This window comes from Anopheles nili, chromosome 2 (genome assembly GCF_943737925.1).
Source record: "Anopheles nili chromosome 2, idAnoNiliSN_F5_01, whole genome shotgun sequence".
Lineage (NCBI taxonomy): Eukaryota > Metazoa > Arthropoda > Insecta > Diptera > Culicidae > Anopheles > Anopheles nili.
Window position 1 is genome coordinate 5,988,560 of NC_071291.1, and position 25,901 is coordinate 6,014,460.

At 44.0% G+C, this 25,901-nt stretch overlaps 7 protein-coding genes across 7 annotated transcripts; 3 read left to right on the forward strand and 4 right to left on the reverse strand.

The window, feature by feature from the left end:
* Positions 1 to 1,782: 1,782 nt before the first annotated feature.
* Positions 1,783 to 2,908, forward strand: LOC128730643 (alpha-tocopherol transfer protein-like). The gene is made up of 3 exons (XM_053823719.1): positions 1,783 to 2,057; positions 2,125 to 2,485; positions 2,557 to 2,908. Exons 1-3 carry the CDS (start codon positions 1,783 to 1,785, stop codon positions 2,797 to 2,799), a joined length of 879 nt encoding a protein of 292 aa, XP_053679694.1. The 3' UTR covers positions 2,800 to 2,908.
* Positions 2,909 to 3,060: 152 nt separating this feature from the next.
* On the reverse strand, positions 3,061 to 3,827 carry LOC128730644 (nucleolar transcription factor 1). Its single transcript, XM_053823721.1, has one exon. The coding sequence runs from the start codon at positions 3,803 to 3,805 to the stop codon at positions 3,089 to 3,091; it is 717 nt and encodes a 238-aa protein (XP_053679696.1). The 5' UTR covers positions 3,806 to 3,827; the 3' UTR covers positions 3,061 to 3,088.
* A 227-nt stretch (positions 3,828 to 4,054) lies between these two features.
* Positions 4,055 to 5,223, reverse strand: LOC128731984 (vacuolar protein sorting-associated protein 37B). The gene is made up of 3 exons (XM_053825144.1): positions 5,077 to 5,223; positions 4,829 to 5,000; positions 4,055 to 4,761 (listed from the first exon to the last, which is right to left on the reverse strand). Exons 1-3 carry the CDS (start codon positions 5,188 to 5,190, stop codon positions 4,361 to 4,363), a joined length of 687 nt encoding a protein of 228 aa, XP_053681119.1. The 5' UTR covers positions 5,191 to 5,223; the 3' UTR covers positions 4,055 to 4,360.
* Positions 5,224 to 5,833: 610 nt separating this feature from the next.
* LOC128731455 (neutral ceramidase-like) lies at positions 5,834 to 8,554 on the reverse strand. Its single transcript, XM_053824579.1, has 3 exons — positions 8,420 to 8,554; positions 7,499 to 8,359; positions 5,834 to 7,409 (listed from the first exon to the last, which is right to left on the reverse strand). Exons 1-3 carry the CDS (start codon positions 8,552 to 8,554, stop codon positions 6,258 to 6,260), a joined length of 2,148 nt encoding a protein of 715 aa, XP_053680554.1. The 3' UTR covers positions 5,834 to 6,257.
* A 3,658-nt stretch (positions 8,555 to 12,212) lies between these two features.
* Positions 12,213 to 12,961, forward strand: LOC128731767 (dnaJ homolog subfamily C member 30, mitochondrial). Its single transcript, XM_053824908.1, has one exon. The coding sequence runs from the start codon at positions 12,213 to 12,215 to the stop codon at positions 12,927 to 12,929; it is 717 nt and encodes a 238-aa protein (XP_053680883.1). The 3' UTR covers positions 12,930 to 12,961.
* A 127-nt stretch (positions 12,962 to 13,088) lies between these two features.
* Positions 13,089 to 14,080, reverse strand: LOC128731417 (probable 18S rRNA (guanine-N(7))-methyltransferase). The gene is made up of 3 exons (XM_053824538.1): positions 14,045 to 14,080; positions 13,568 to 13,984; positions 13,089 to 13,469 (listed from the first exon to the last, which is right to left on the reverse strand). Exons 1-3 carry the CDS (start codon positions 14,078 to 14,080, stop codon positions 13,089 to 13,091), a joined length of 834 nt encoding a protein of 277 aa, XP_053680513.1.
* An 874-nt stretch (positions 14,081 to 14,954) lies between these two features.
* Positions 14,955 to 18,163, forward strand: LOC128731940 (protein unc-45 homolog B). Its single transcript, XM_053825098.1, has 2 exons — positions 14,955 to 16,295; positions 16,363 to 18,163. The coding sequence occupies exons 1-2, from the start codon at positions 14,955 to 14,957 to the stop codon at positions 17,872 to 17,874; spliced, it is 2,853 nt and encodes a 950-aa protein (XP_053681073.1). The 3' UTR covers positions 17,875 to 18,163.
* Positions 18,164 to 25,901: the final 7,738 nt, after the last annotated feature.

Here is a 25,901-nt window from a genome sequence, read left to right on the forward strand (position 1 = left end):
ACGTGCTGGGTCGCTCCAATGGCTGCTGCCAAATGGCGGACTGGACCGTTAAAAAGCGTGAAGTGCGCTAGTCAGTTTAGCGGCGGTTCTGGTTTGCGTATACCACCGCAAAGCGTCGCACCTTTCAACTTCGTTGCTAAATCTTCAACCGCTAATGCAAACAGCTTGGCCGCATTCAGAAGGCTTACGGATGTTTCATCCGCCATGGCGTATTAAAACAAGTTGAATCAACAGCATAGACTGTTTATACTGTATGTTACACTTTCAAGGTTAACTTAGCAGGAGAAAGTGTTAGTTGGAGCGTAGAAAAAAGGCATTTTCCAGGAGCACAAATGATTTGCTTATGTACGCAGACATTCGGGGCAATATTAATACAACCATCAATATGGTTTGCATTCTGTTTAATTTTATTCATACTCGCGATCAGATTGATGAAATAGTTTCATTAGCTTGCCAGATACGAGCAGACTATGTTGTACAAATAAGCTTGCTGTGTATTCAGCACTTTGTTCTTTGTTTCATTCGTTTTGGGCTTAAACTTTTCTGACTTATCAAATTGGTTTGTCTCAGTCGTACAGGGACAGCAACGCGTGACACCTGGTCTGCACAGCATTGTAATTTAAAATTGTTGTTTAGCATCACACGAAGGCTAAAGTCAAGGTGCGTGAAGTTCAAGTAAGGCCCCAAATTTTATTAAACATTCCTTCAACGCCCTAGGCGACCCTACTAAGCGAACGAAGTAGGCAACCTTGCTATGAAAGCTTCCGTGGAGGATCAAATGGTGCGAAGACTTTTCCGAAAGTGATGCGATTTGTTTGATTACTTGTGGTTTGGTCTAAATAGTGACTACATCACCCTGCAAACATGTGAAATCGATTCACGCGTCACTGCTGTGAAGTCTATCTTGTGTTGATCGATTCTATATTCCACCATGATCGTTCCATTGCTTAGCTAGAAAAGGACGCCCTAGCGCTCAGGGACCATGTTTGCATTTGAATTTGTAATTATTTTCACACTGATAATAGATCAACGCGGCTATCAGGTAGGGCAGACGACGGGAAAGGAAGTGATTAGCCAGCCAGACAATTACGTCCAGCCTACTTGAATCACGGACCAGCGTCGTATCGAGGTGGCGCATCGTTTGAACCTTTGCGCAGGTTAAAAAGAGGGACGGAGATACTGTACCGGGGTGAATTTTTTTCCACGTGGTTTGGTGTCGCAAAGGTTCTCGGAACACTTGGACGACTATGCTAATTGATCATGACATGGCTGTGCTTTACGCAGCCATATTGCACAGTCGCGCATACTGTTCAACGCGTTGCTTAGCTAAAGAAGCTTGTAAAATTGTGCAATATTTACGGTCGATATATCTTCAACAAACCACCCAACTGGTACATCGACTTGATCATTACTGCTACATGCGTTCCACTGGTCGGTTTTATGAGCAGATCGTTTACGCTAGGGCTATGAAAAGTCAATATCTCCTCGCTAGTTACTCACTGTTGGACGACTCTACTGTAACTCTACTGGCCACGCTATGTGTCTTTTCTCGAAAGTAGCCAATGATGTCCTTCGCTACCAATTATGATTAATTAGAAAAAAGAAACTCATGCATCCTTAGTCCTTGATCGATGATAGTCCCTTTTGAGCTTGGTCATTACATTTTATTTACCGTAATCGCATTGCGTTCGTTGTTAAATATTTTTTATGTTACTCCCCACAACTTCCTGTTTCCCCAGTAGGGGTGAGCTTTATTACAGATCGCTACAATAGCCAATTACAATGGAACACGATTTAGGCTACGACCTAGCAGAGGCGCTGGAGCGAGAAGGTCTTTCCAAAGAGGACTTGCAAGCACTCCGAAGCCCACCAATTGAGGGAGTACCGGTAGGCATCACCGATAAGCAACTAGCATGTTTCCTAGACGCATGTGATAAGAATATTGACGAAGCGCGAAAGGTGCTCAAAATTTACTATGATGCCCGCAAGAACGGGCCGGAATTGTTCAACAATCGCGATCCCCTTAGTGCACCGATACAGCAATGCTTCCAGAATCAGTGAGTAACGTGTACGATCGTATAGGTCTCACCTAAAACACGTGTTCAATCCTTTCGTCCTTTCTAGAGACTACTTTCCACTGCCACCAACCCCAAGTGGTTATTCGGTGGTTTTTCACCGTTTGAAAAATTCCAGATCGTCTAACTATCACTTCGACGAGGCGATCAAGACGTACTTCATGACCATTGACTCCTGTTTGTACACACAAGGTCCACGGCCCGGTATTATTTTTCTCTTTGATATGAAAAACGTCGGACTCATGCATCTAACACGGATCAACATGAGCTCGGTGCGGAAATTCTTCAACTACCTGCAGGACGGCTTGCCGGCCAAACTGAAAGCGATACACGTGGTGAATGTTGTATCATTTTTCGATAAAATTCTATATATCATCAAGCCGTTTATACATGCTGAAATATTGAATATGGTAAGCAGAGTAAAAAATCAACTGCACTGGACTTAAATATTAAACGCCTTATGATCGCTATATAATTCTAGCTTTATTTACATACGTCCAATGCCAATTTCGACAAATTCTATGAGGAATGGATACCAAAGAGTGGCCTTCCGTCCGATTTGGGCGGTGATTTGAAATCGATCGACGAACTCCACCAGGACCATCTGAAGGAGTTTGAGAAACAACGACCGTACTTCCTCGCCGAAGAAAGGCAGCGTAATGAAGACTCGTCACTCATAGGAGATTCAACGGAACAAATGATGAAATCGCTGTCCATAGACTAATGGATTAACTGTTCAACCGAGCTTATAAGCTGCTTAGTATCGTAAATGGATGTGATAACAACAAAACAGTCTGCATAAAGCGTCAGCTACCGGCTGGTTAGGCCAAACCATTACAAACTGGGAAAAGGATGTTCCACATACTATTTGGTGTGCTTTTATATTGTATTTTTTGACGGACCACTTTTACAATCTTTTAATCACGGCTCTATGTTATTTAATTGTATCAATAAAGCATCATACATTTCTAACGAATATTGAATAATCATAATGTACTTTGCAACCGATGGTTTTATTTAGTATCGGAAGCTTTGGATAAATCTTCATCACTACAGTCGTCGTAGTCTTCACTGCTGAAATCATCATCTAGCCCATCGTCGTCGACCTCATCATCATCGTCCTCTTCACTATCCTTCCCACTGGCCATTTTAAGCTGCGAAAACTTCTGCATCAATTCTTCCCTCGTGCGGAACATTTCAGCAGTAGGTTTCTTATTTGCCCCTTCATTTTCATCATCATCCGAATCGTTCGGTTCCACACCAGGATGCTTCTGTTTCTTCTTCTGGCCGCGATTCATGTAGCGAAGAAACGTTCGTCGTTTACGCTCGGGCAACGATTTTATCAGCTGGTCCATTTCCGCCTTCAGTTTGACCTGTTCCTGTTCCGTAGGTTCCGGCGGAATAATGTTTGCTTCATCCGCCGACTTGAGACATTTCGCACAGCATCGGCTGCTCAGGGCACAGTCCCGACAAATAACATGATAAGCACGCTTCACTTTTCGCTCACCACATTTGCTGCAAGATTTCGGCTGCGTAAGCGGTTTGTACTTTCGATACTTGATCTTCCAATCGATGACACTTTTGCAGTGTTCACAAACTTCGCTCACGTTCAAGTTAGTAATCAGTTTTATTAGCGGCGTGTGTTTGTCGTGCAGATTGTTCTTAAAAGCGTACGAATTTTGATGCTTCTGCGCTCGAGTTCGGCGAGTATCGCCTCTTTTTGAACTCATTTTTATAACGAATCGTACCTAAACACGATGCTCAATCAATCTGCAAGAGCAACGTGCATTTGTTTACGTTTTCCCTGTGGTTGAATTTTGACAGCTGATTGAGCGAGTTGTTTCTTTGTGGAAGGTGTGAAACTTTTACATCTGGCCGCTAATAGCAATGTTATTTGCAGTTTTTGGGAAAAATACAAGTGTTTTATTGTTGAAGCAGTTTACGCTACGCAATTCGAAAAATTTTTGATATTTATTGTACAGTAATATTTCTTTTTTTATTTCATGCACACGGTGTACCCTTTTTTGCAGGAACAAACAACTGAAGCAAATTAATCACATTTGCTGTATTAACATTCTAACTTAATAAATTAAGCTTTTCCAGATGTTGCCATTTTGGCGACCAATTCGTCGAAACATATATATATATATAGTCCTATTTCCCATTGAGCTTTTGGAACAATTGATATAGCATTTGTTCAATGGCTCGACCTCTCCTCCTTTCTTATCTGGCAAATATCAGTTGTTGCAAGGAGAGTAATTACGAAGGCATTTGCAAGGAAAAGGTTAAAATTTTGGTGGTTGAAACATTGACATCGGCATCGGCATCCCTGAAGGGCCAACAGGATATGGCACGGCACTGCTGGGTCCTGGCATCGATGGTGGAGGATAGTAGCCACTATGTGTAGAAGATGACGGAGATGGATATGAAATCGACGGATATCGGCCATCATATCTTTGCGTTTGAGGTCGGTTACTGCGAAGCAAATCAGTCATCTTTTCCGCCTTCACTTTTCTATTGTGCATCAATTTACGAATACCCATAAATTGTTCCAAATACGCATCTGCCGTCAGTTCACTGTCTAGAAACTGCTTGACAATATTTTCTGACTCTTCCTCACTTTCTGCTGCGGCTGTCTGTAGAAGAGCAAGCAGTGTCTCTGCATTTGATTTGTCGGATTTGGTAGCTAAACGAAAAATATTGCTCGTTAATGGAAATCCACTTTAGGAATCATTGACAAAAGTAAAACATACTAAGTTCATTCATTTTCTGCTTCACGGTTTCAGCAAGAGCGCCACACTCCTCGGCCAGTTCCTGAACTCTTGAACGCAGTTCAATCATCTGTGGCTCAAATTCCAGGTTCGCCTCTGCAAGACTTCGGTTTTCGCCAATTATCAAATCTTTTGATGATTCTAACGACTTGACCTAAAATTCAAAAGAAATCAATGGTGTTTATAAGGTGCATAGATGAGTCACGCCTGTTCAGCTAGCATTCTGTTACCGCTTCAGCAACCCGTTCGTCTAGCTTCTCGTCATCGCCAAGCAAATCTCTCAGCTCGTCTGAGCTAAGCGTTTGTAGCGATTGGACAGCCTGATTGAGGTATGGTTGGTACATGTTACTAAAGCACTGTGGAACGGTGGTGTGCAAAACCACTCTTAGAACTGATGCTAGTACTATGAGATAAAGAAAGAATGTTTTTGCTCGAGTATTAATTACTCGTTTTCTTCCTCCGTCACTACTCTTCCCTTTAGCAAAAAAACAAAGATATGGCCAAACAATGAACCTTTTTGATTACGTTACTGAATAGTTAGTGAATAAAAAACATTTACAATTACGACCTTTTACTATAGGAAATGAATTCAAATTCGATACTACACCCGCCTGAAAAATTCACCAATCTATGGATCAAAATAAACTCGTACACACGCACATGCTTTGACATTATGAACATCAGCTACGTTATGTCAAATCAGTTCGATTTTCAAATTCACTGTCCTACTAACATTGAATTAAATAATTGTTTATTTATTTTGAATATCTACATGATACATGAAAATGTAATTTATATGTGTTGCTTAAAAATATACTACACTTCATTGTTTTATATTTTATAGAATATTGTTTCAATTTTGATAAAAACGAAACCTTTTCGAGCAGTACGTAGCGAACATTAAATCTACTCGACAAATGAATCAGTATAACTATGGGATGTTGAAATTATAATTCTATAACATTTTGTCTCAATCTCTTTTATTTAATTCTTTTTGGAGAAGCATTGAAAGATTTTCTCCCTTCTTCCTATCATATTTACAACGAATTTTCAATGCATTTGACTTAGCTTTAAAATATATATATATATATATATTTTTTTATATATTACATGTGTACGACCAAGCCTAAACATTATCAATTAATCACAAAAATAATGATGCATTTCTGTAGACAAACATGCCAATGCTTTTAGAAAGCAAATCTATGGTGCATTTTGAAATAAACGTCTTTTTTGGCATGAATATCAAAGTATGTTTCAACCTGAACATGTAAAGCCTCAAGATTTACTAACCCTTAACCCTTATCATTCTTCAAATTTGCTGCGAAAGCTATCCGACGCCTTAAAAGCTCGATCTCACAGTCTAGATTTGGCACATGGTGGCGATATGAAATCGCCCTGGACGCTTGCCTTATTGCACGCTAAAATTTCGCGTAGTGCCGTTGTACGGGAATGTACCCCCCAAAATGTACCGCCAGTAGCCAAAGTGCTGTATTCGGTACGTTCCTGGTTCGATCCAATCCGCGATTTCCCACTCCAACTCGATGTCGCTGTAAGCGAACAGGGTCGAGCGTCGGTGCCATTTGAATCTCGTTTCCCAGTTCGCATCGGTCGCAATCACTTCCCACCTGTCCTGGCGGTGGCTGTGTTGTTCCACGCTGTTGGTTTCTTCAAAGTCGGGCCTCAAACGCTCCACGGTGAAGTACGTCCGTTCGTGCATCAGATTATTGCGAGGATTGCCGGCGATGAACATCACCCGCACGATGTCACCATGGCGGTAGGCTGTTTCTTTGGGCTGTAGCTTACAATCGCCGAAGTACCAACCGAAGGGATGGCCGTCGAACACCACTCCTGTCGAGAGTGTGATTTGCTTATCGTCTTCGAACGGTGGCCACGGTCCTGGTTCCACTGTTTCATCACGTGCGATTACACGCATTAGCTTGCGGAACTGCTCCAAGTAGATGGTAAGTGTATGCGGCCCATAGAGCGTTGAGGCACCTTCATACCGCTGGATGGCGTACTCCTCCGGTGTCGCCACATAGCTGGTGTACATATTGGAAAGGCCCGCAACGACGACTGTCATCTCCCTGGCGCCACTCTCCACCGATGCTTGGCGAACCGCCGCTCGCAACCTCCGGCCAGACATGGTCGTAAACTCGGCCGGGACAGCCGCCAGGGCAATATCTCCAATTACCAGTAACTGTGTCGGGACTATCTTTGGCTGCATCTCGTAGGAAAACTTCGCTCTACCGCTCGCTATGAGGATGGGCTTCGGCGCTTGGCACTGTTTGTCCTCTGCCGTCGGCTCTGCCAGAATATCCCGAGCCGTGTTCCAGAAGGAAGAATCAGTCAGCGTGGCTTGTCGAAAATCGAATGCTCCAGGACCATCGGTAGTGCCGGCACCAAAGCTGTATCCCATCGCTGGATAGCATCCTTGGGCCACTTTCTGCTTGCCCGTCTCCGGATCCACGTACGGTACCTTCATTTCCGTCATGTCAATGAATTGATGCGCGAACTTGATCGGTCCGTTCACCTCGCGCCCTCCCTTTGCGTTCAGCAGCGTCTGCAAACAACCGTAAATAAATACATAGCGATTAGCCAGATCGTGAAGCTTCCTTGTGTCCTTGTCAAAGCTCGTTGACCAAAGCTTACCGTCGCAGCGCTGTACAGCCGCGTGCCGATGATTTTCGTACTCTCGAACATATCCTTCCCGGGACCCGATGCAATGCACGCCCCTGCGCCAGGTGGACAGGACGAGGTCAGCATATCGCACGGCAACCCCGTTTTCTCGCACTTCGGTCCCATAATGTTCGGTGAGGCATCCCCGAGATTGGTGGACGCAAACGCACCGACAAACTCGCCCTGCCCGGGCACCAGCACTCCATTTCGATCCAGCTCGAGCAAAACGGAAGCGTACCCAACGTTGTCACTCGAGATGTACCGGTTCGTTTTGTTCATCGATGTTGGATGAACGGCGAACCAGTTAATGGCACCGACCAACCGGTCAGCCATGTCTACGAGCCGCAGCTGCACCAGCTTCTTGTCCGTGTAGTCACGGTACAGGTCCCGCTCTTCCTGTGGGTTGTTCTCGTACGCACTCGGACTACGGTTGATGTTCGCCTCGTGGACGGTGGTCTCAGACAGGAACACGCGGCCTTCGCGCACGTTTTCGTGCGCTCGTACGATCGCAAGCGTGATACCCTCGACAAGTGCGTCAAAGTTCTGCGGCACAAAGCCCAGTGACGCGATATCGTACAGATACGACATCAGGAACCCGGACGGGACGCTGTGGCTGTGCGAACCGCTCAGCACCACGTTCTCGAACCGGTACGTGTCACCGTACCGCGCCTTTAACAGATTCAACACGTCGCGCTTGACCGCGTGTCCCATCATGCCTGCGTCCGCGCTGACGAAAACCACGCGTGACCCGTCGCTATCCTCGAAGATGAAAGCTCGCGCGAACTGACGAAGGTGAATACCTTGACCACGCTGGGAAAATTCGCCGTAACCCATCTGGAGCGAATGAATAGATGTTGAGCATGTTGCCTTACCCGGGACACGTGGAGTACTTACGAATCCAATCTCAACCGGTGGTCCAGTACAATCCGCTCGACCCACGCCCAGCCGGTAGGAAGCCGTCGTCCCGGTCGGGCCACAGCAGACTAGAACTACCGTTAGGAGGAAGAACGTGGCCCCAAAACTCTGCATCTTCATCGTCACCTTCATCACGATCGTGATCACCTTCGGTGTAGTCTTCCGGCTAGTGCCGGATATGTCTCGTTTACCACTGAACCGCGACTAGAGCAGACCGACCCACGGAACGTGCGCAGCATACAACCACCAGGCAGCTCGTTTTCGAATGCACGAACGCACCGTTCAACCCTCGTACGGCGGGCAACACCTTATAACGTTAGGGTTAGGGCTCCGTCCGATAAGCCGCTCGATACGGATGACTGCTCCCTTGGTTGTCAAATCGATTCGATACGAGATCCAACCGTATCGCGAAACGAGGTGGGGAGTTCGTATCTGACCCGTGACTTTGGGGGACTGAGCGAAAAAATAGGGAGCGATTAGATTAGATACACAAAGATTCATCGGTACCTTCCTGCAAGCAGCCGTTTATCGACGCACCGATAGTGGATGATTGAGCAAAATTGGGTTAATCTCAGATCGCGCACCGTACATCAGCTGCACAATTAGCACGATTTCCCGGATGCGGAGGGTTGCGTTTCGAACCGGATTTTACTTGTGATGCTTCGATAGGCTTTTACTTTCCACTCAACTTCACCGGTCCGAAGGTGAACTGGTAATTTTTAAGAACACTGTCGAATTTAATTAATCCTCTTCACCTCCCTTGGTATTGACCTAGAGATTATGCATCGTTGCAACGAGATCCGATAGCAGGCACTTGTAATTTTGCTCCCCTTCTTTGTGGCACACTCTCTTTGCGCGAGCCAGCTTGTAGTGTAAGCTTACAAGAGAAGAAGGTTGCTTGGATCGCGAAACCGTCGGGGTGACGGTTGTTGCTTGCTAGCCGTCTCGGTTGCACTTGTGCGAATGCGTTCGGCACCCCCGTAGAGGCTCGACAGACCCCTTCACCCTTGTAATAACGGTTCCACTATCAATTGCCTTTTTGCACCATGAATCACCCCGCGCCCGGGGGTGGCTTTCCGCAGGAAAATAAAACAAAGCACGCGTGCTCGCAGGGGCTAAACGTTCGCAGTTCCAGCTGTCAAGTGTCGCAAACTGATCGCTCGTGAGCACCGGACACAACAAGCACGCGAACGGACGTGCGAACGAGTAGAGTAAGTGCACGCACGGCTAATCACACCTTGTCGTTGTTTTCCACTACTAGCTCGCGATCGCGTCGCTACACACAGCATCGCAAGGCGCAAGAAGCGGACGTTCTTCTCCAACCTACCGTGCTGAACTGACTTGACGCGGTAACGCCAACGGCGCACTTACCACCGCGTGCTGCACTTTCGCAGCGCAAACTTCCGCGCGCACTCTCACGCCTTGTTCTGCTGTGTACGTGAGCGCACGGTGAAGGGTGCGCGTTCTTCTTGCGCTCAGAGATGTCCCCGAGTGGTTCTGTTTTTGTTTTTGCAACCCCCGTTGCCGGAGAACCGAAGCACGGTGGGGTCACGCGTGTTTTGCAGATTGCGCCTGCGATACGCCAGTCAAAGCGTATTGCGTATCGTCACGTGGCGGGGTGTCTGGCGTGGTTGTGGAGAAGGGAAAGCGGGGACGACGCATGTGATAAAACTACGGAAAAAGACCCGGACCGCGGGAACGCGATCGATATGTACAAGGGAAGGGACGACGCCACCGCCGCCACCGAGAACCGTGTATCCGTGCGTCCTTGGCGAGAGCGAGGTATTTCGCTCTGCTCTGCGCGTCACAATCTTGCGGAAGCTTGTCCCGCGAACAAGGAAAAGCGTGAAGAGGATGAAACGCGTGAGTTGGCTCTTTTTGGTCCGCGTAGTCTAGCACCACCACAGGTGGTTTACCTTTCGGTAGCTCAGCAAAACGGGTTGAAAAATAAAAAAGAACCATCCCCGGGCTCCAAGGCACCCGTACCAGAAAGCTCTCGAGCTTTAAGCAACAGCCCGCGGCGGTGGACGGAGGTCGAAAATAATTGTGGCACACCTAATTACGGTAAGCCACCGCCATCGCGCACCGAGGGGGCCACTTTGAGCCGATGGCATTAGGAGGTTCTCGAAATGCGTTTCTCATTTTTGTGCAAACGCTGAGAAAAGCTGCGTGTAGGCGCACTCACTCGACCACGTGTTTAGTGCACCAGCGGGACTTTATTTCGCACGCATTGCCCGCGTATAATGACACTTAATTTTGAATGATTGGAAGACGCCCAGCTACGTCGCCCAGTGCCGGTTGCACTGCAGCCCGCCGTGCCCATATTTGGGCGCTAGCATGAATATTTGATTATGATTTTTTTTTGCTCCTTCATTCGCCATCCGGCGCTGGTGCGGAGAACCGGCGAGGGTCAATTTAAACACTCGTCGCTGTTCGCATATCGCGCAATCAGTTTGCCACTGGACGACCGCCTGCGCTGTCGTGTCCTCTAACCGCTCGAGCAGGGAACGCAAGCGTTCGCAACTCCTCGGAGCAGAAGGTATTGATTTTTCCCCTTCTCGTAAGGTAAGCAACACCCTATAGCCCGCGGTGGACCGGCGAAACTGCCTTACCTTGTGAGATGGGCGAGGGTTAACCGCGTGCTGTTCGGCAGCGGGATGCGTACGCACTATAATGCCTTAGTTTGGATTGCTCTAATGCGGCCCACATGGCACCATGCATGGAAAGACCGATTTCTTTGTCATGCTTCCTTATTTACGAATGCTGCACGCGGGCGTCTGTTTGGCGGAAGTTTCCGCCGTCCTGAGCTCATTTGGGAGCGCTTAGCGGGCTTGACCGTTAGTGGCGTTCGTTATCTAAGAACATATTTATAAAACGTCTTCCTTCTTCGTCGTCGGACACGCATCATTAGCATATAATACGGTGCAGCGGATGGCGGACCGGCCGGTTTTCAACTGCCGCCAGTCATTAAGTTTGAAAATTAATACTGGAGATTTGAATATGGCCAATAAGCGCGAGCTTTAACCTCTACCAATTTAATCGCAATGGAAGGGGTAGTTAGTCCTTGTTCTATTCTCTAAACTGGTATTACTGGTTTAATACGTTTAAACGAGATGATTGGACCTTGGTGTGTTTGCTTTGGCAACAATGAAGCGTTTTGAAGATCACGTACTTGATCAAGAGATCGACGGCCACAAGTGTTGAAGCTGAGTGGGTCATTGCTCAAGCGATGCTATCGAAACAGTAATTCGATTCTGTTGAAGGACAGGCAGTCGCATTTTTTGGGGCTGTTTTTATGGCAGCTTTGCAAAGAGAAAGGAGACATCCATGAATATACGTATTATGCTTACTACTTGCAAAGCTTTTATTGATATCAACACTAGGTCAGATGTGTCCAATCTATAAGATAGCTAACACGGACTTCGGAAACGGATAACGGATGGATCTTCGAGTTCATCGTATGATGCAAAGTTGCACTTATGCTTAGCAATACTGCAATTGTAACTTGCAAATTACAATTTTAAATTTCATACACACATGGACATAATTTCCAAGCATACGTTAGAAGGCCGAATTTTTCAAATTCATGCTTTTTTCTGTGTGTTGAGATTTCAGAAGATTTTTTTGCTATCAACTGCTCGAAAGCACAGCCCTTGGTGTTCGAATCATATATTCCGGGAAATGTCAAATTATATAAACATGACATAACTTTAAGAAATTGTTTTGGTTTAAAATTTACGGAAAAGTGCTGTCCGGCCGTGTAGATAGATAAATGAATAGAAAATGGATAAAGTCGATTGATGTAGTGCAAAATATGCTATCACCAAGGCATCCACGGAATAGCCGCATTATTCAAGCGGTTCTTCTGGGATGTGTCGAATCACAGAAACGGTGGATCAGCTGTTCAACAGCCTCATTCCGCAGCCACTATGATTCGCTAGGCGTGACGCCTCACGCCACTCAAAACGACATAAAACAAGCATACTACAAGTTATCCATGCTTTACCATCCGGATAAAAACAAAGGAAGCGATGTGGCCGCTGAAAAATTTCGAGACATCACGGCGGCATACGAAATACTCGGAAATTATCGTCTTCGCAAACTGTACGACAAGGGTATTCTACATACAGCCGGACGGCAATACGCCAGCGAAGCACCAAGTGAGGCGGAGGAAACAGAAGACGATGCACAGACTCGATTCTACAAGAAACGCATGAGCCGGACACAAGCACCAACAGCCACGGGCCGAACTCCCATTTACGACTTCGACGAATGGTCTCGGAGTCATTACGGAAGTAGATTCGATCAAAAGATGAAAGCGGAGGAGCGCTTCAGAAAGAAAGCCGAACGGGAAGAGATTTTTAAGACCCGGCTACAACACGAGTACATCATATTTCCGCTGTTGTTTTTTTGCATATTATATTGTGCAATTGTGTTTCAAGAGGGTTCTTACGATACGCCTAAGCCGACCGCTAAAAAAGAGCCTTAAGAAGGCAAATGTAGAAGACAATGTGAAAGCAAAGCTGTATTATTTATATGTACATATTTTAGAGCAATAATAACATACATGTGGCTCTTGTGCGTCATGAATCCAACGTCAGAAATCGTACAAAAAGTGTTTTACTGTATGGTATTTTACGTTTATTTTTCAGAACCGACCGCTACGTTTTCTGGCGGTATAACGCGAATCTTTGCGTGCTTCGTTACCCTGCTGCCTTCGTCGTTCTTTCTTCGCCAGAACCCATTCGCGAGATTTTTTCAACGGTTTTCCTCGAACGTTCTTTGCATACTCTGCTTGCCTTCGACTGATCGCAATTTGGCTTTCACTTTCCTCGGTTCCTAAGGCAGTAGGGAGCTTTGCAACACCCCCAGTCATTAGTACGAGGAAGTACTTTTTTGCTTTAGACGAGTTGGGATAATCAACAACAATACCGCCGTAAAAACCGGCCTTCATCGCTTGGGAAGTAATTAGTTCGATTTGCTCGGAGTTTTCAGGATAAAATTGAAAAACGGCCCTAGCATTACGGGTCTAAAACGAAAATTATAAACATTAAATTATATAAAAAGATGTAATTTTAAGTACATCTAATATTAAATGGGATTCCAATCAAATCGGCGTTCACTCACCAGGCATGAAAACAAGGTACTGAAAAATTTTAACAGTCGTTTAGGAGGAACGTGCGATTTTTTATCTGCATTGCATAGCCACTGAAGTGCGGAAATCGAAACGGCTCCATCGAAAGTACCGGCTTTGAATGGCATTCCTTGACCCATATCGTTGAGTAAGAGATCACCCTCGACTTCACGCTCCAATGCAACATCCAGCATGTGCTGGGAAATGTCGACACCGATCCAAACATGTCCTTGGTCTTCTAACACACTGCCAGATAATCCCGAACCGCACCCAATATCGAGAATTAGTTGTGGAGCATCATCGTTTGGATCCAGTGCCAACAGTTCGATCGCCCGCTCGCACATTTGCACTTGAATGTCGATTATGCGTGTGTTGTTTGTGTATTTTTTTGCTTCATCCTCGTTGTAAAACTATAATTAGTCAACTACATTAGTATTGTTAAATTGCACCAATTACAATTAATTGCTTACAATTTCAGGCGGAGCAATACGTTCAGGACGCGACATTTTTACGAATAAATGAGCGCTAACAACTTAACTCCTATGCCTTACTCACCAAAACATTTGCATGCGGTTCAGATGTGCTGTCAGAATAATGTTGACAAAATCAGTTACAGTACCGTCCGATAGGATCGTTAGTGTGCAGACCGTTATAATTAGCTTGAATAGCGAATGTTGTTCGATATTTCCTCGTGACCTATTTAAGTATCTGAATATTAAAAACAATGGATTCTTCATTACAAATAACTCATTTTTTATGCCTCAAACTATGCTATCAATACAAACAATGTATGTGTCAGCTACCGGTTCAATTGCATGCAAATCGTGATTACTTGACAGCTGTTTGTTGACATTAGCATGTATTTTCAAACTGTGGTTGATTCAGTGTTGCACTGAAACATATGTTTTCATTTCATTTATTTTCAAATAGAAATAGTGACTGAAATTTATATTATTGAAAGAAAACATTGGCAAAATTAGATTGTACTGTACTTAACATAAGTATTCCCATGGTCGTTTGTATTTCCGTCGTCCAAAATTGTAAATAGGTTAAGCAACTAGAGTTGTGGACAAAAGTGCTCAGTGAGGTTGGCTGGCTAAAGCGGAATGTTAGATAGTTTAAAAATAGAAAATTTTCAATTTTCTCTCAAGCAACCCAGTTGCTAGTTACGATCCTTCTCAGAAAGATCGCACGTTGCTGCTGTGTGGTGTGGAGAACATAGTAGAACATTCTAGACCGGTGGATAAACGTTAATAAAAAGGCGAAAGCGTATGCGAATGCAAGTGATTCGATGAAAAGAGTGTGACCTACTAGGAAGCAGAAAATTGTATCTCAAGCATTTTGGAACAAAATAAGTTAACGACCAACCAAATACTGAAAATGGTCGCGACCGAGGAAAACGTTTCCGCAAACATGGATGAGGCAACCGCCTTCAAAGAACGTGGTAATGCAGAGTTTAAGGAGGATTGTTGGGAGGCAGCGATCAAGTGGTATACTAAGGCGATCAATGCAGGCGAAAAGCACAAGGATTTGGCCGTTTTCTACAAAAACCGGGCAGCTGCCTACCTTAAAATGGAACAATACGAAAGTGCCCACAAGGATTGCACACGCTCACTGGATGTTTGCCCGAACGATCCGAAAGCTCTGTTCCGCCGCTTCCAGGCGTTCGAGGCACTGGAAAGATTTGAGGAAGCGTACAAGGACCTACGCATAATCCATTCGCACGATCCTAATAATAAAACGATCAAACCGCACCTAGAGCGTCTGCACGCAATAGTACAGGAGCGGGCTAGACAACGTGCCCAGACCTCGAATAAGGTAGCTAAAATGTTTGAAATCGCTTTCGATATCGGTGCTCCGAAGGACAAACGGGAACAGGCGATGAGCAATATCGTCGTGCTTTCTCGTGAACAAGCCGGTGTTGAGGTCATGGCAAAGGAAGGTGTCATCACCCGTATTGGTAAGCTGCTGAAGGTCGAAAAAAATAACGATATTATCACCAACGCTATACGAGCCGTGGACGGGGTATGTCTAAAGAGTCCGGAACGTACCAAACAGGTGATCAGCGAGCTTGGTATTCCATGGTTCCTGCAAATTCTGGACTGCAATGTTGAGGAGCGCGTTGCAGCCTCGCAGCACTGTATGCAAACGGTACTGAACTCGATTTCGGGCATGGAAAACAAGGAAGATTCGAAGCCCATCGACTCACTGGTGCAGGAAAACCAGCAGATGATTGAAACGCTGCTCACTTGTTTGCTGTACTCGGTGACTGATCGTACCATTTCTGGAATGGCTCGTGATTCTATTATGGAATTGCTGATTCGTAACGTCCATTGGAAGACGCTAAATTGGGCGGAACGGTTGGTTGAACTAAAAGGACTGATGCGGCTTATGGAGGTGTGTTCCGAGCTGGAGGAGTACAAATATGAGAGCGCGATGTACATAACGCCATCCTCACGCACGATCGCGACCGTGTGTCTGGCTCGAATCTACGAAAACATGTACTACGATCAGGCCCGCGAACGGTTCACGGAACAAATTGCCGATTTCGTGAAGGATAAGCTGCTAACGCCCGATCACGAATCGAAAGTGCGCGTCACGGTAGCAATCACGTCGTTGTTACTGGGACCTCTTGATGTTGGCAACACGATCGTTTCACGCGAGGGTGTCCTGCAGATGATTCTCGTAATGGCACAGTCAGATAATCTGCTGGAGCAAAAAGTATGCAAATCGGTATCAATTGTGATTTTTTGGGTTATTTTATATCACATTTTGTTTCATTTTTCAGGTGGCTTGTGAATGTTTGATTGCTGCAGCGTCGAAGAAGGATAAAGCCAAGGGTTTGGTGCAATCAGGAGCAGAAATTTTGAAGAAATTGTATGCTTCCAAGAACGAAGAAATCCGCGTGCGAGCCTTGGTTGGTCTGTGTAAGATTGGTAGTTCCGGAGGATTAGATGCGTCGATTCGTCCATTCGCGGATGGATCGACGACGAAGCTAGCCGAAGCCTGTCGCCGGTTTCTAGTGAAACCCGGTAAGGACAAGGATATCCGCAAGTTCGCAGCCGAAGGTCTCGCGTATCTTACACTCGATGCGGAAGTCAAAGAAAAGCTAGTTGAAGACCGTGCTGCCATCAAGGGCCTGATTGAACTAGCTAAGACCGGTGATCAGTCGGCACTTTACGGTGTCGTTACAACGTTGGTGAATCTGGTGAATGCGTACGACAAGCAAGAGATGGTACCAGAGTTGATAGAACTTGCCAAGTTTGCCAAACACCATATCCCGGAGGAGCACGAGCTGGACGATCCGGATTTCGTGAGCGCACGTATCATCATACTGGTCAACGAAGGCGTCACATCCGGCTTGGTGGCGTTATGCAAAACAGAGAGCGATAATTCCAAGGAAATGATTGCCCGTGTGTTCAATGCACTTTGCAGTGAACAGGAAGCACGTGGTAAGGTGGTACAACAGGGTGGAACGAAGGTGTTGCTTCCACTGTCGCTGAAAGGAACGGCCAATGGCAAACGACATGCTGCGCAGGCATTGTCGCGTATTGGAATCACCATCAACCCGGAAGTTGCTTTTCCAGGGCAGCGCAATCTGGAGGTGATCCGCCCGTTGATGGCCCAGCTTCATCCCGATTACACTTCGCTGGAAAACTTCGAAGCGCTGATGGCGCTATGCAATCTGGCCTCGATGAATGAGTCCACTCGGCAGCGTATTCTAAAGGAGCAGGGTATGGTGAAGATTGAATCCTACATGGGAGAAGATCACGATATGCTGCGCCGTGCCGCTACGCAGGTTATGTGCAACATGGTCCAATCGCCGGATGCGATAGACCTCTGTGAAAAACAAAACGATCGCGTTAAAATGTTGGCACTGCTGTGCGAAGAAGAAGACGAGGACACAGCGCTGGCAGCTTCCGGGGCGCTTGCCTACTTGACGGCGGTTTCCGAGAAGTGTTGTGAGAAAATGTTTGAGCCAGCGGCGTGGCTGAACGTGTTTCACACATTGGTTGCGAATCCGAGCGCTGGTGTGCAACATCGTGGCATCGTGATCATTCGCAATATCATCAAGGCGAACAAGCAGCTAGCCAGCAAGCTGTTCGATACCGATCTACTGCAGATGCTGTATGGCGTTACGCAGCTGAATGATGAGACGCGGGCGAAAGCCATCGAATGTGCGAAGGAGTGTTTGAAGTTGGCCGAAGAGAACCGACTGATTGAAGAAAATGCGGATGCTGATCTGGCACCGGATGTTTTCAAACAACAGGAAGCCTCGATCGAAGAGATCGATAATTGAAGTTTCGTAGGAAAGTAGACCCGTATAAGAAAGTGCATTAAAACTAAGTACTGAATATGCTTTTAAAATTCTTATTTTGACTGTTTGTGACTGTTTGAAACAGTCGCGTTGTCATTAATATGATCCCGTTACGAGAAGAGCTAGTACTTAACAAAGATTGTAGGTCGCTACGTTACAAATGATTGTAACTAACCATTTAAATCGTCGAGTCGGTTATCTCTCAGCTTGTATGCTCTACTGTTACGTTTGTGTACAAGTCTCGTGAAATGATAGAGGATTTCATTTTATGCGAAACTGTCTTGATACTATTTTTGTAGAATACATATGAATTGTACTTCGTTTGATTTCAATATGAAATAAAAAAAAATTAATGTATTTTTAGTTACTCTCTTTCTAGTTTTATTTAGCTGAATATTATGATATTGAATAATTTTCGCCAAAGTTTGATAAACTTTTACCACTTGTTGCGTAGAAGAACTGCAATCTTTTAAGAATGGCTCATCTATCTTCAATTTTCACTCTTGGAGGGATAAGGCTAATTAATTTTTTTTTCTTTATTGGGACGGACAAGCCGTATGGACGACTCTACGTGAGCCGCCGACGTGGCTAATTAATTCTCGCCGTTCAAAATTATTCGGATTATATGAATCAATACACTAGAACAAACATTTTTCGCTGCCTGGGTAAAAAGGAAATTTTACGCAAAAGTAACAGGAGAGCATATTTGCCAAGAGGTGGCAGTTTTCTGTACTAATCTGTGGCTAGTGTAGCATAATACTGTTATACTATTGTTATACTGTATTGCTGTGTTAGCAAACTAAACAGTTTAAATCAACGGCTACAGTTTGAAACTTTTTCAGCTATGAAACATTTCGAAAAATTAATCAATTAGCGTAACCTATGAACGAATAGTGAAAGTATAATTTCTCTCTATTATAGCTAGCGTCATCTATTAGTAAACAATAAAACCTGTTTCTAAGTTTGAAACGTTTCAATGATTTGAAATGTTTCAAGCGTGTATAACGATTTAAATGTTTGAAACGTTTTGTTCGTTTGGATCTCTTGGCATGTGTATTCTCCTGGCACTGTTGAGTAAAATTTGCTTTATTTTATCCGAACATCATTCTTTTAAGATTCTCACACTGTTGTACACTGTTTTGCTACACTATTTTGTAGGGAATTAGATTTACCACGCGCCGGTAAGCAGCACACATCATTAGAATAAGAAACTAACCCAGCCGGCAAAGTTCCTTTAAACCAACGAAATTAGTGATTCGAAAACGGCGGCGCTTGATCACGAGCAGTTAAGATTTTTCTTACAGTATGCTAATACCGCGTAGGTCTTAATCTTATATAATTATTAAGATATATTAATCTTATATAATTATTATTATATCGTCGTAGGTATAATCTTTACAAAAGAAAATTCATGCTAATTAAGATCATTACTTGATTCCCCTGGAATTCACAAATGAAAGTAATTTTCCCTAGAATAATCTCTATCATGGAAAATTCATTCCTAGCAGATGTTACTAGTGAATTTGATTTCCCCTGAAATAATCTCCTACATGGCTAATTCACTTTTATCAAGAACTGTTAAATGAACATGTTTTCCCCTGAAATTATCTCACCAAGAAAAATTCACGAAGAATCATTATTTGATTCCCCTGAAGTTTATTCACATTTTCCCCACTGTCATTCCGCATGGTTTTTCAACAGTGAGTTTCCCCATAAAATGACGATGCTGATAAATAAACAGTTTCATCATGGAGAATTCAAGGGGTATTCTCACCAAAGAAACATAATTCATTTGCCATGTTGTTCACTCATATACATGAACACAATTTTTCCCCAACTGATTCCCTATAGTGAAAACCATCCTCCACTCTGAAATCATCAAGGGGAATATAATCCTTACCAAGCTATATTCATCCTTTCCCCAAGTTCGAGTAAGTGAATCTTAATTTAGGATTTTCCCCAGTGTCAATCTGTACATGATTCTCACTATGCGATTAGGGGTGTTGTCATTCCTATGGTATGGTTTTCTTCGCTGAACGTGGTTTTCACCAAAAGTATTCATTCTAATAAAAAATGAGTCAGTTCCCCTTGAATTTACAGATGCATGTGAATTCGAATTTCATTTTGGGGATAATTTTCAACCAGGGGAATATTATTGTCACCAAGTAACATACGTCATATTCCCCTCACATGTAAGTGAATTTATATATTTTCTTTAGCTGAAACGATTGATGAACATTATTCTCATCGCTAGAGCTCTTTCTCAAATGGATCGCCTGGATAAAATCATTTTACATTTTTTAAATTGTCTAGTAAGGACCAAAAGAGTAATTTTTCTCATCATGTTCACGATTGAAAGTGAATAAGTTATTTTCCCCCGGTTCATTTTAGGATTTTTCTAGTTTATCGTTATAGTTCATCATGAGAGAACATATTCTAAAAATAGGTTCTGGTGAAAATCATCGCTGGCATAGAAGCTCAGTGAAAATCATTAAGGGGAAAATGAATATCCAAAAATATACACTTTTCCCCAGGTTCACGAATCGCGAATCTGGGGAAATAAATGAGTTTCCCCATGTATTTCATTGATTTCCCCTGGTGTAGTGAGGAACGAAGTGAAAGATTCTTCGTTAATTTGTTTTCCTCTAAAGCACGTTCGTTGTCGCTGCAATCTCATGAAGTCATCGGGGACTGGGGCAAGGTAAATTATATTGTCGTTACTCTCAATGCCCCGTCTGCATGAGGCATGAGGGTATTGAACATTGAACGTTGATGACAGTAATACAGTATATTACAAATGGCTATTCTAAAGCTACAAAATGATGAACATCGTCTCTCAGCTAATGAAGAAAATTAATCCATTAATGCGTTAGGCAGTGTTCGGCACATTCGATTAGTTCTTCCATTAGTACACCTAGTTAAGGCGGTAAAACCCCATTGCTACATATGTAATGAAAAGATAGGTAAGACACCTTTTTCAACGCAAAAATGAGATTCCATACATAAAATTTCAACAGAATAAAGAATAATCGAACTCAGAAACATGCTTTATGCTTTCGAGTACATCACAAATTAAATTGATGGAAGAAAAAGCTTTACATGCGCAAATGAAATGAATTGTCTTTCGGCAAGAAAATAGTCTTTAAAGCGGATTCACCGTAGTGGATCCCGTTTGACGAAGATAGACGCCGACTGCGAAAACATTGGAGAGCAATGAGGCAAATAAAAAACAAAACTTTTGTCATTAATCTAATTTGCGGGGGTGCTTTTTTGGGTAAGAATAAAAAAACTGAGAAACATCAAAACAAAACAAAAAACGTTTAAAGCGAAGAACAACCAACGCTGGTCGAATGTTTATGCCGGGTTGAGGCGGAAAAAATCCCAGCTCGAGTGAAATAGAAACGGCCAAATAGGACAGCATAACATAGACATTGTTCCTAGTTTCGGAAAAAAGCACCACACCACGCTTTCCAGACGAGATGGTGTAGATTACGTTATGATTTCATTCCATGCCTATGCCTATGAACCGACGGAAGGATTTCCGGACTTTCGGTCAGATAAAATAAATTATCCCACCGCTTTGGCCGATCTTTTGTTCTTGACTGTGTTTGTTTTTTTTTCCTTCTCCGTTGCTTAGCACCGGCATCATGACTACTCGAATGAAAAGGATGCCAGGCGACGGAGTTGACACTTGGTTTCGGCGAAAGGTCTATGATTTTGCTTTATCGCAGGATAAGCTGCCCCGAAAGCTAGATTTATGGCCGTTAATACCAATTATTCGGCTTAGCGAAACTTCAACAGTGGGCCGCATTTGCGTTGCCGATAAACAACAGAAAAACGACATCTGTTCTTTCCTGGTGCTCGTTTTTGCACTGCACACGAGTCGAAGTTTGTTGAATATTTTTTTAATTCTTTTTCGGATAGGGTTGTAAGTTTCTGCTCCTAATTTGTCGGTGGCACAAACCGCTCAGAGAGAGAGAGAGAGAGAGAGAGAGTTGCATCGCTTAAAGTTAAAAAAAACCCTCTATGGAAAATTAAAAATAATAACGAGTTAAGATACATATAGTAGTAGTTTAATGACCATCACATGCTTTTGTTTCAGTTCAGCATTTTTTGTATAAATGTTTTCTTTCTCCTTTCTTTGTAGTTCAAAGACGATGCTACTAAAAGAAATGATTTTCAATTCATAACTATGAATCCAAACCACCTGTTACTAGTTAGTTCAAAAAGTATGCTTTCGAATGATTATCCTACCGCTTGAATGTTGAAAATGGCAAGGAAAATTATATATTTCTATATTTGAGATAAATTTGTTTGAATGCTGTTGCGAAATGTTTAACATAGTGTATATAATGGCACTTTTCTATTCAATTAAAATCCATTTCGAAGGGTTATATTCTAAACAATCCATAACGGCAATCAAAATCCACTTGAGGCTGATTACCATTCACATGCAAAACGGTGCTGAGGGCTTGTGAGAAAAAAAAAACAAATATAAACGTTTATGGCAAATTTTCACCAGAGGAAAGTCATTACTGTACCATGGACCTAACCCCGTGAACAGCAAATCGATTCCGGGCCGAGAAAACGGCACCACACGCAGTAGAACAAAGTGCCGAATTTGAATGTAAAAAGGGAGCCCCACTGTCTCCCTGGGGCAAGGAAGGATACGCTGACCAAAATCAATAACCATTTAGAGAGGGATTCGAGCCCTTGATAGGTCACCGCATTTTACGCTGTCCATCGTCCTTCGTACGTTTGTTTATGCTGTTTGCTCGCACCTGCCGCTTTCAATGGGTGGACGAACTCGCCACGAAAGGAAAATGCTGATTAACTAACTTCTCCGCCATAAAGGGGTTTAGCGGGGTGCAAACATTGGGTGTATCCGTTGTGTGTGCTCTCTAAGAGGTCCGGAATTGTATCTTTTTTCGAATCCTTTTTTTTGTTTTCTAACGCTCAATTTTTTCCACTCCCATTAAGAAGAGAACCCGTAAAGGAATTTGCGGACGCAGCCGATTTGCCTTTGCGGGATGGGTTAAGTTTAACTTTTCCAGCAGAAGCGTCCGCTGCTGGCGAGCAGAAAGCCATTAAGGACATCCATTTACCGATTGCGAAGGCGTCTAATTTGTCGATATGCTATAAATTTTAATTATCCGTTCTTTGTGTATTTTTAAAAGCCAAACGCAAGCTACGAATTTATGCTGTGGTGAAACCGTACAGTATTGGTAAAGGTAGCACGATACGAGGAAAAAGAAATCCCTCTCAATTCAACTGCTATTGGATATGCTATATATTTTTTCATTAGTTCACCGTATATCAACTAAAACTAAATCAAGAGCGTACCTTTAAACTGTACCTCATCTAAAGCAAAAGACCAAGTGTGTTGTTCTTCGACATTCAGCGGATGTAGCCTGGAAAGGGATTAAAGGAGTATTATATATTCAAATGGTCTGCACCATCTTATCTCTTGGTTTTGAATGCTGGTATTTTTTTTTTTGAAAATTCTACGTGAAACGAATTTTTGCCTAGCACATTTGTTCCTAACCCTGCCCTTTCATTACGGCATTGTTTGGATTGCATCGCTTTCGAAGCGTTACCGTTCGACTGCATAAGAATGGAGGGTAAAACAAGTCCAACTAAGTGAGAAATAATTGAAAACGTGATCAAATTGGGAAATTAACAAATCCTGAAGATTTATAATTAAACATTACCGTCAACGGCAGCGAGTCCTGAAACCGGGGCATGTGTGTGTGAGTGAATATTTCCTTAGCAAAATACCACCAGCCACTAGGCCACGCCATGCGAGCAAACTTCTCGCAGGCCTTGCTAGATATTGATAGAGAAGAGCGAAAAGAAAACGTGAAAAAAAAAACAAAGAGCAAACTGAAACATGCCGAGCATTTTCCGTTTCGGTCGTAGCTGCCGGAAAAATTCATGGCACGGAGGCAAAAATGCTTCGCTGGTTGCCGATGGACCGAAATCTGTTGTCACGTTGGCAGCTTCGCCGGTCGAGGAGTGTCCGAGTGTCCGGAACCATGTCACAAATTCACCCATCGCCACTCCCGCCCAAGCACCGTTGCTCGTCGGCCTACCGGTGCTTTGGCGTGATTGCCGGATAAAGATGCAGGCCGAAAACGGGGAAGCAAAAGGACACCTACTACGGGAAGAAGAAGTGACAGAATATGGCAACATTTTGCTGGTTTAGCTCCGGCGAAAGTTGAACCTTGCCTCCGTAGTACAACTGGAGGAAGAGAAAGAGAGAGATACAGAGTTAGAAAGTGAGAAGAAAGCAAAGGATCCAGTAGGAGCATGAAAAGTCCCAGTAGAGTGTGTGGGGTGAAAAACAGAGCATTAAACAATGGCGAAAAACAAACGTGCATCATGTGAGCGCTGTGGGAAGGCCACATGCGACTGCAAGCGGATCGGCAGCAAATGGGAAGATAAAACAGAGCCCCAAATGAGCTCCGGCAGCGAAAAAGGAGCATCCCAGGGCACAGTGTCTCGTCCTAGGTTCGCTCCAGTATGGACGAAAGCTGGCTGCACAAAATCAAACCCAGCCCAACAGCAGATGGTAAATGAAAAACGTGTCCCAGAAGCGCACACTGCCTTGCCCGTACGTTATCCTGCAATGTAAACGTGGGTTGGGCTGCAAAACACAACAATATCTAACGCCCAGATTGAGCGAACTCTCGTCCTTCCGTCCACCAGCACCGAGGGACAGAGTCAGCATGTTTCGCTGGAGATGGGCGATGGAGCAGCAAGGATACAGCAACAAAAAAAATAAATCCTTTCGACAGACGCTAATCGGCGCCGAGCGAAACGCAGCATCCAACGATGGAGAAGATTTAACGACGAGCGGATGAAGAAAATGGGAAATCATTTCCACAAACTTATCTGGCACTGCATCAAGTCGAAGATACGCAAGTCGTTTTTGTGTTTGTTTATACTTGCCGCTTGATGAGTTGCGGTTCGGTAATTAAAAAGTATTAAACACGTTTTTTTGGCTGTCTCTTCCTTGTGGTACGCTTTCCAGTAATTTCAGGCTGGTGATCAAAATCTTTGGCAGCAAAAAAAAACAAATACAAAAGAAACAAAGCCATCTATGAGCAGTTCCCATGAACATTATTTTTATCTAAATTCAATTTGTATTTATTTATTAATTGTAAAGCTAACAACAGGCAGATTCTTTTTCCCAAACTTCCAAACTATCTATGTTTATCCGCTCGTAACCGTGCTAGCTCAAGCAAAACCAAAACTATTTCTTTGCAGTGACTGCTTGCATCAGTACTGCAGAAGAAATAAAAGAAAAAGAAACAAACCCCCGTACTTCAACGGGACAAACATAGATAAGAACTGTGAGCGCTCAGCTAAACTGAATGCCATCTGGAAACAGGATGCCGGGCGGGGCGTTGGTGAAAACCCGAGGTTGTTTCGTGGAAAGTTACTTTGTCACCAAACTTGTCCTGTTGAGCTGAATGCTGTACTGAGACCTATTAGCTCTTATACAAAAGTGGAGACGGCGAGCTGATGGTTGAGTTCTCCAGCCTTACGAAACGGACCAACTTTCATCCGCTAATAGTGTGTGAAAAACAAAACCCTGCGACCAGTTTCTACTGCACTGGAGATCGAAACGACAGTCTCAGGATTCTGGCGGGACGGAATCAGGTACTTTAACCTGTCAGAGTAGTTAGAGTCGAGACGGTTTAGCAATGGACAGGTTTCAGCGAAATTTCGTTGGATAATGAGCACACAGCGACTTGCACACTGAGGAGAAAAAGAGCTAAAAAGCTAAGCTAAGGCGAAAAAGGTAACGAAAAGGAGGAATTGCAATAACAATGCATAAAAAATACAATGCACCATCTGCAGCACGACGTTAATTCAATCAAATGCTTTTTAAAATGGCACGATCAGATGCGACGTGCTTGTTTCAGCCACAAACGGCATGACGAATGCGTCGAACATTGCAGCGCCAAACAGTGGCAATGGTTCACACGTATCATTAACATTAA

Bases quoted from the DNA above. Each gene is read 5' to 3' on its own strand.
- LOC128731984 (XM_053825144.1), bottom strand. From the start codon at position 5,190: ATGTACCAACCATACCTCAATCAGGCTGTCCAATCGCTACAAACGCTT. The intron at 5,001-5,076 runs GTAACAGAATGC...TTTGAATTTTAG, and splicing joins ACGAACGGGTTGCTGAAGCG to GTCAAGTCGTTAGAATCATC. The intron at 4,762-4,828 runs GTATGTTTTACT...TTTTTCGTTTAG, and splicing joins GCAGAAAATGAATGAACTTA to CTACCAAATCCGACAAATCA.
- LOC128731940 (XM_053825098.1), top strand. From the start codon at position 14,955: ATGGTCGCGACCGAGGAAAACGTTTCCGCAAACATGGATGAGGCAACC. The intron at 16,296-16,362 runs GTATGCAAATCG...TTCATTTTTCAG, and splicing joins ATAATCTGCTGGAGCAAAAA to GTGGCTTGTGAATGTTTGAT.
- LOC128730644 (XM_053823721.1), bottom strand. From the start codon at position 3,805: ATGAGTTCAAAAAGAGGCGATACTCGCCGAACTCGAGCGCAGAAGCAT.
- LOC128730643 (XM_053823719.1), top strand. From the start codon at position 1,783: ATGGAACACGATTTAGGCTACGACCTAGCAGAGGCGCTGGAGCGAGAA. The intron at 2,058-2,124 runs GTGAGTAACGTG...CGTCCTTTCTAG, and splicing joins CAGCAATGCTTCCAGAATCA to AGACTACTTTCCACTGCCAC. The intron at 2,486-2,556 runs GTAAGCAGAGTA...ATATAATTCTAG, and splicing joins ATGCTGAAATATTGAATATG to CTTTATTTACATACGTCCAA.
- LOC128731455 (XM_053824579.1), bottom strand. From the start codon at position 8,554: ATGCAGAGTTTTGGGGCCACGTTCTTCCTCCTAACGGTAGTTCTAGTC. The intron at 8,360-8,419 runs GTAAGTACTCCA...CATTCGCTCCAG, and splicing joins CACCGGTTGAGATTGGATTC to ATGGGTTACGGCGAATTTTC. The intron at 7,410-7,498 runs GTAAGCTTTGGT...GGTTGTTTGCAG, and splicing joins GGCTGTACAGCGCTGCGACG to ACGCTGCTGAACGCAAAGGG.
- LOC128731767 (XM_053824908.1), top strand. From the start codon at position 12,213: ATGAATAGAAAATGGATAAAGTCGATTGATGTAGTGCAAAATATGCTA.
- LOC128731417 (XM_053824538.1), bottom strand. From the start codon at position 14,080: ATGTCGCGTCCTGAACGTATTGCTCCGCCTGAAATT. The intron at 13,985-14,044 runs GTAAGCAATTAA...GACTAATTATAG, and splicing joins GTATTGCTCCGCCTGAAATT to TTTTACAACGAGGATGAAGC. The intron at 13,470-13,567 runs GTGAGTGAACGC...TTTTCGTTTTAG, and splicing joins GTACCTTGTTTTCATGCCTG to ACCCGTAATGCTAGGGCCGT.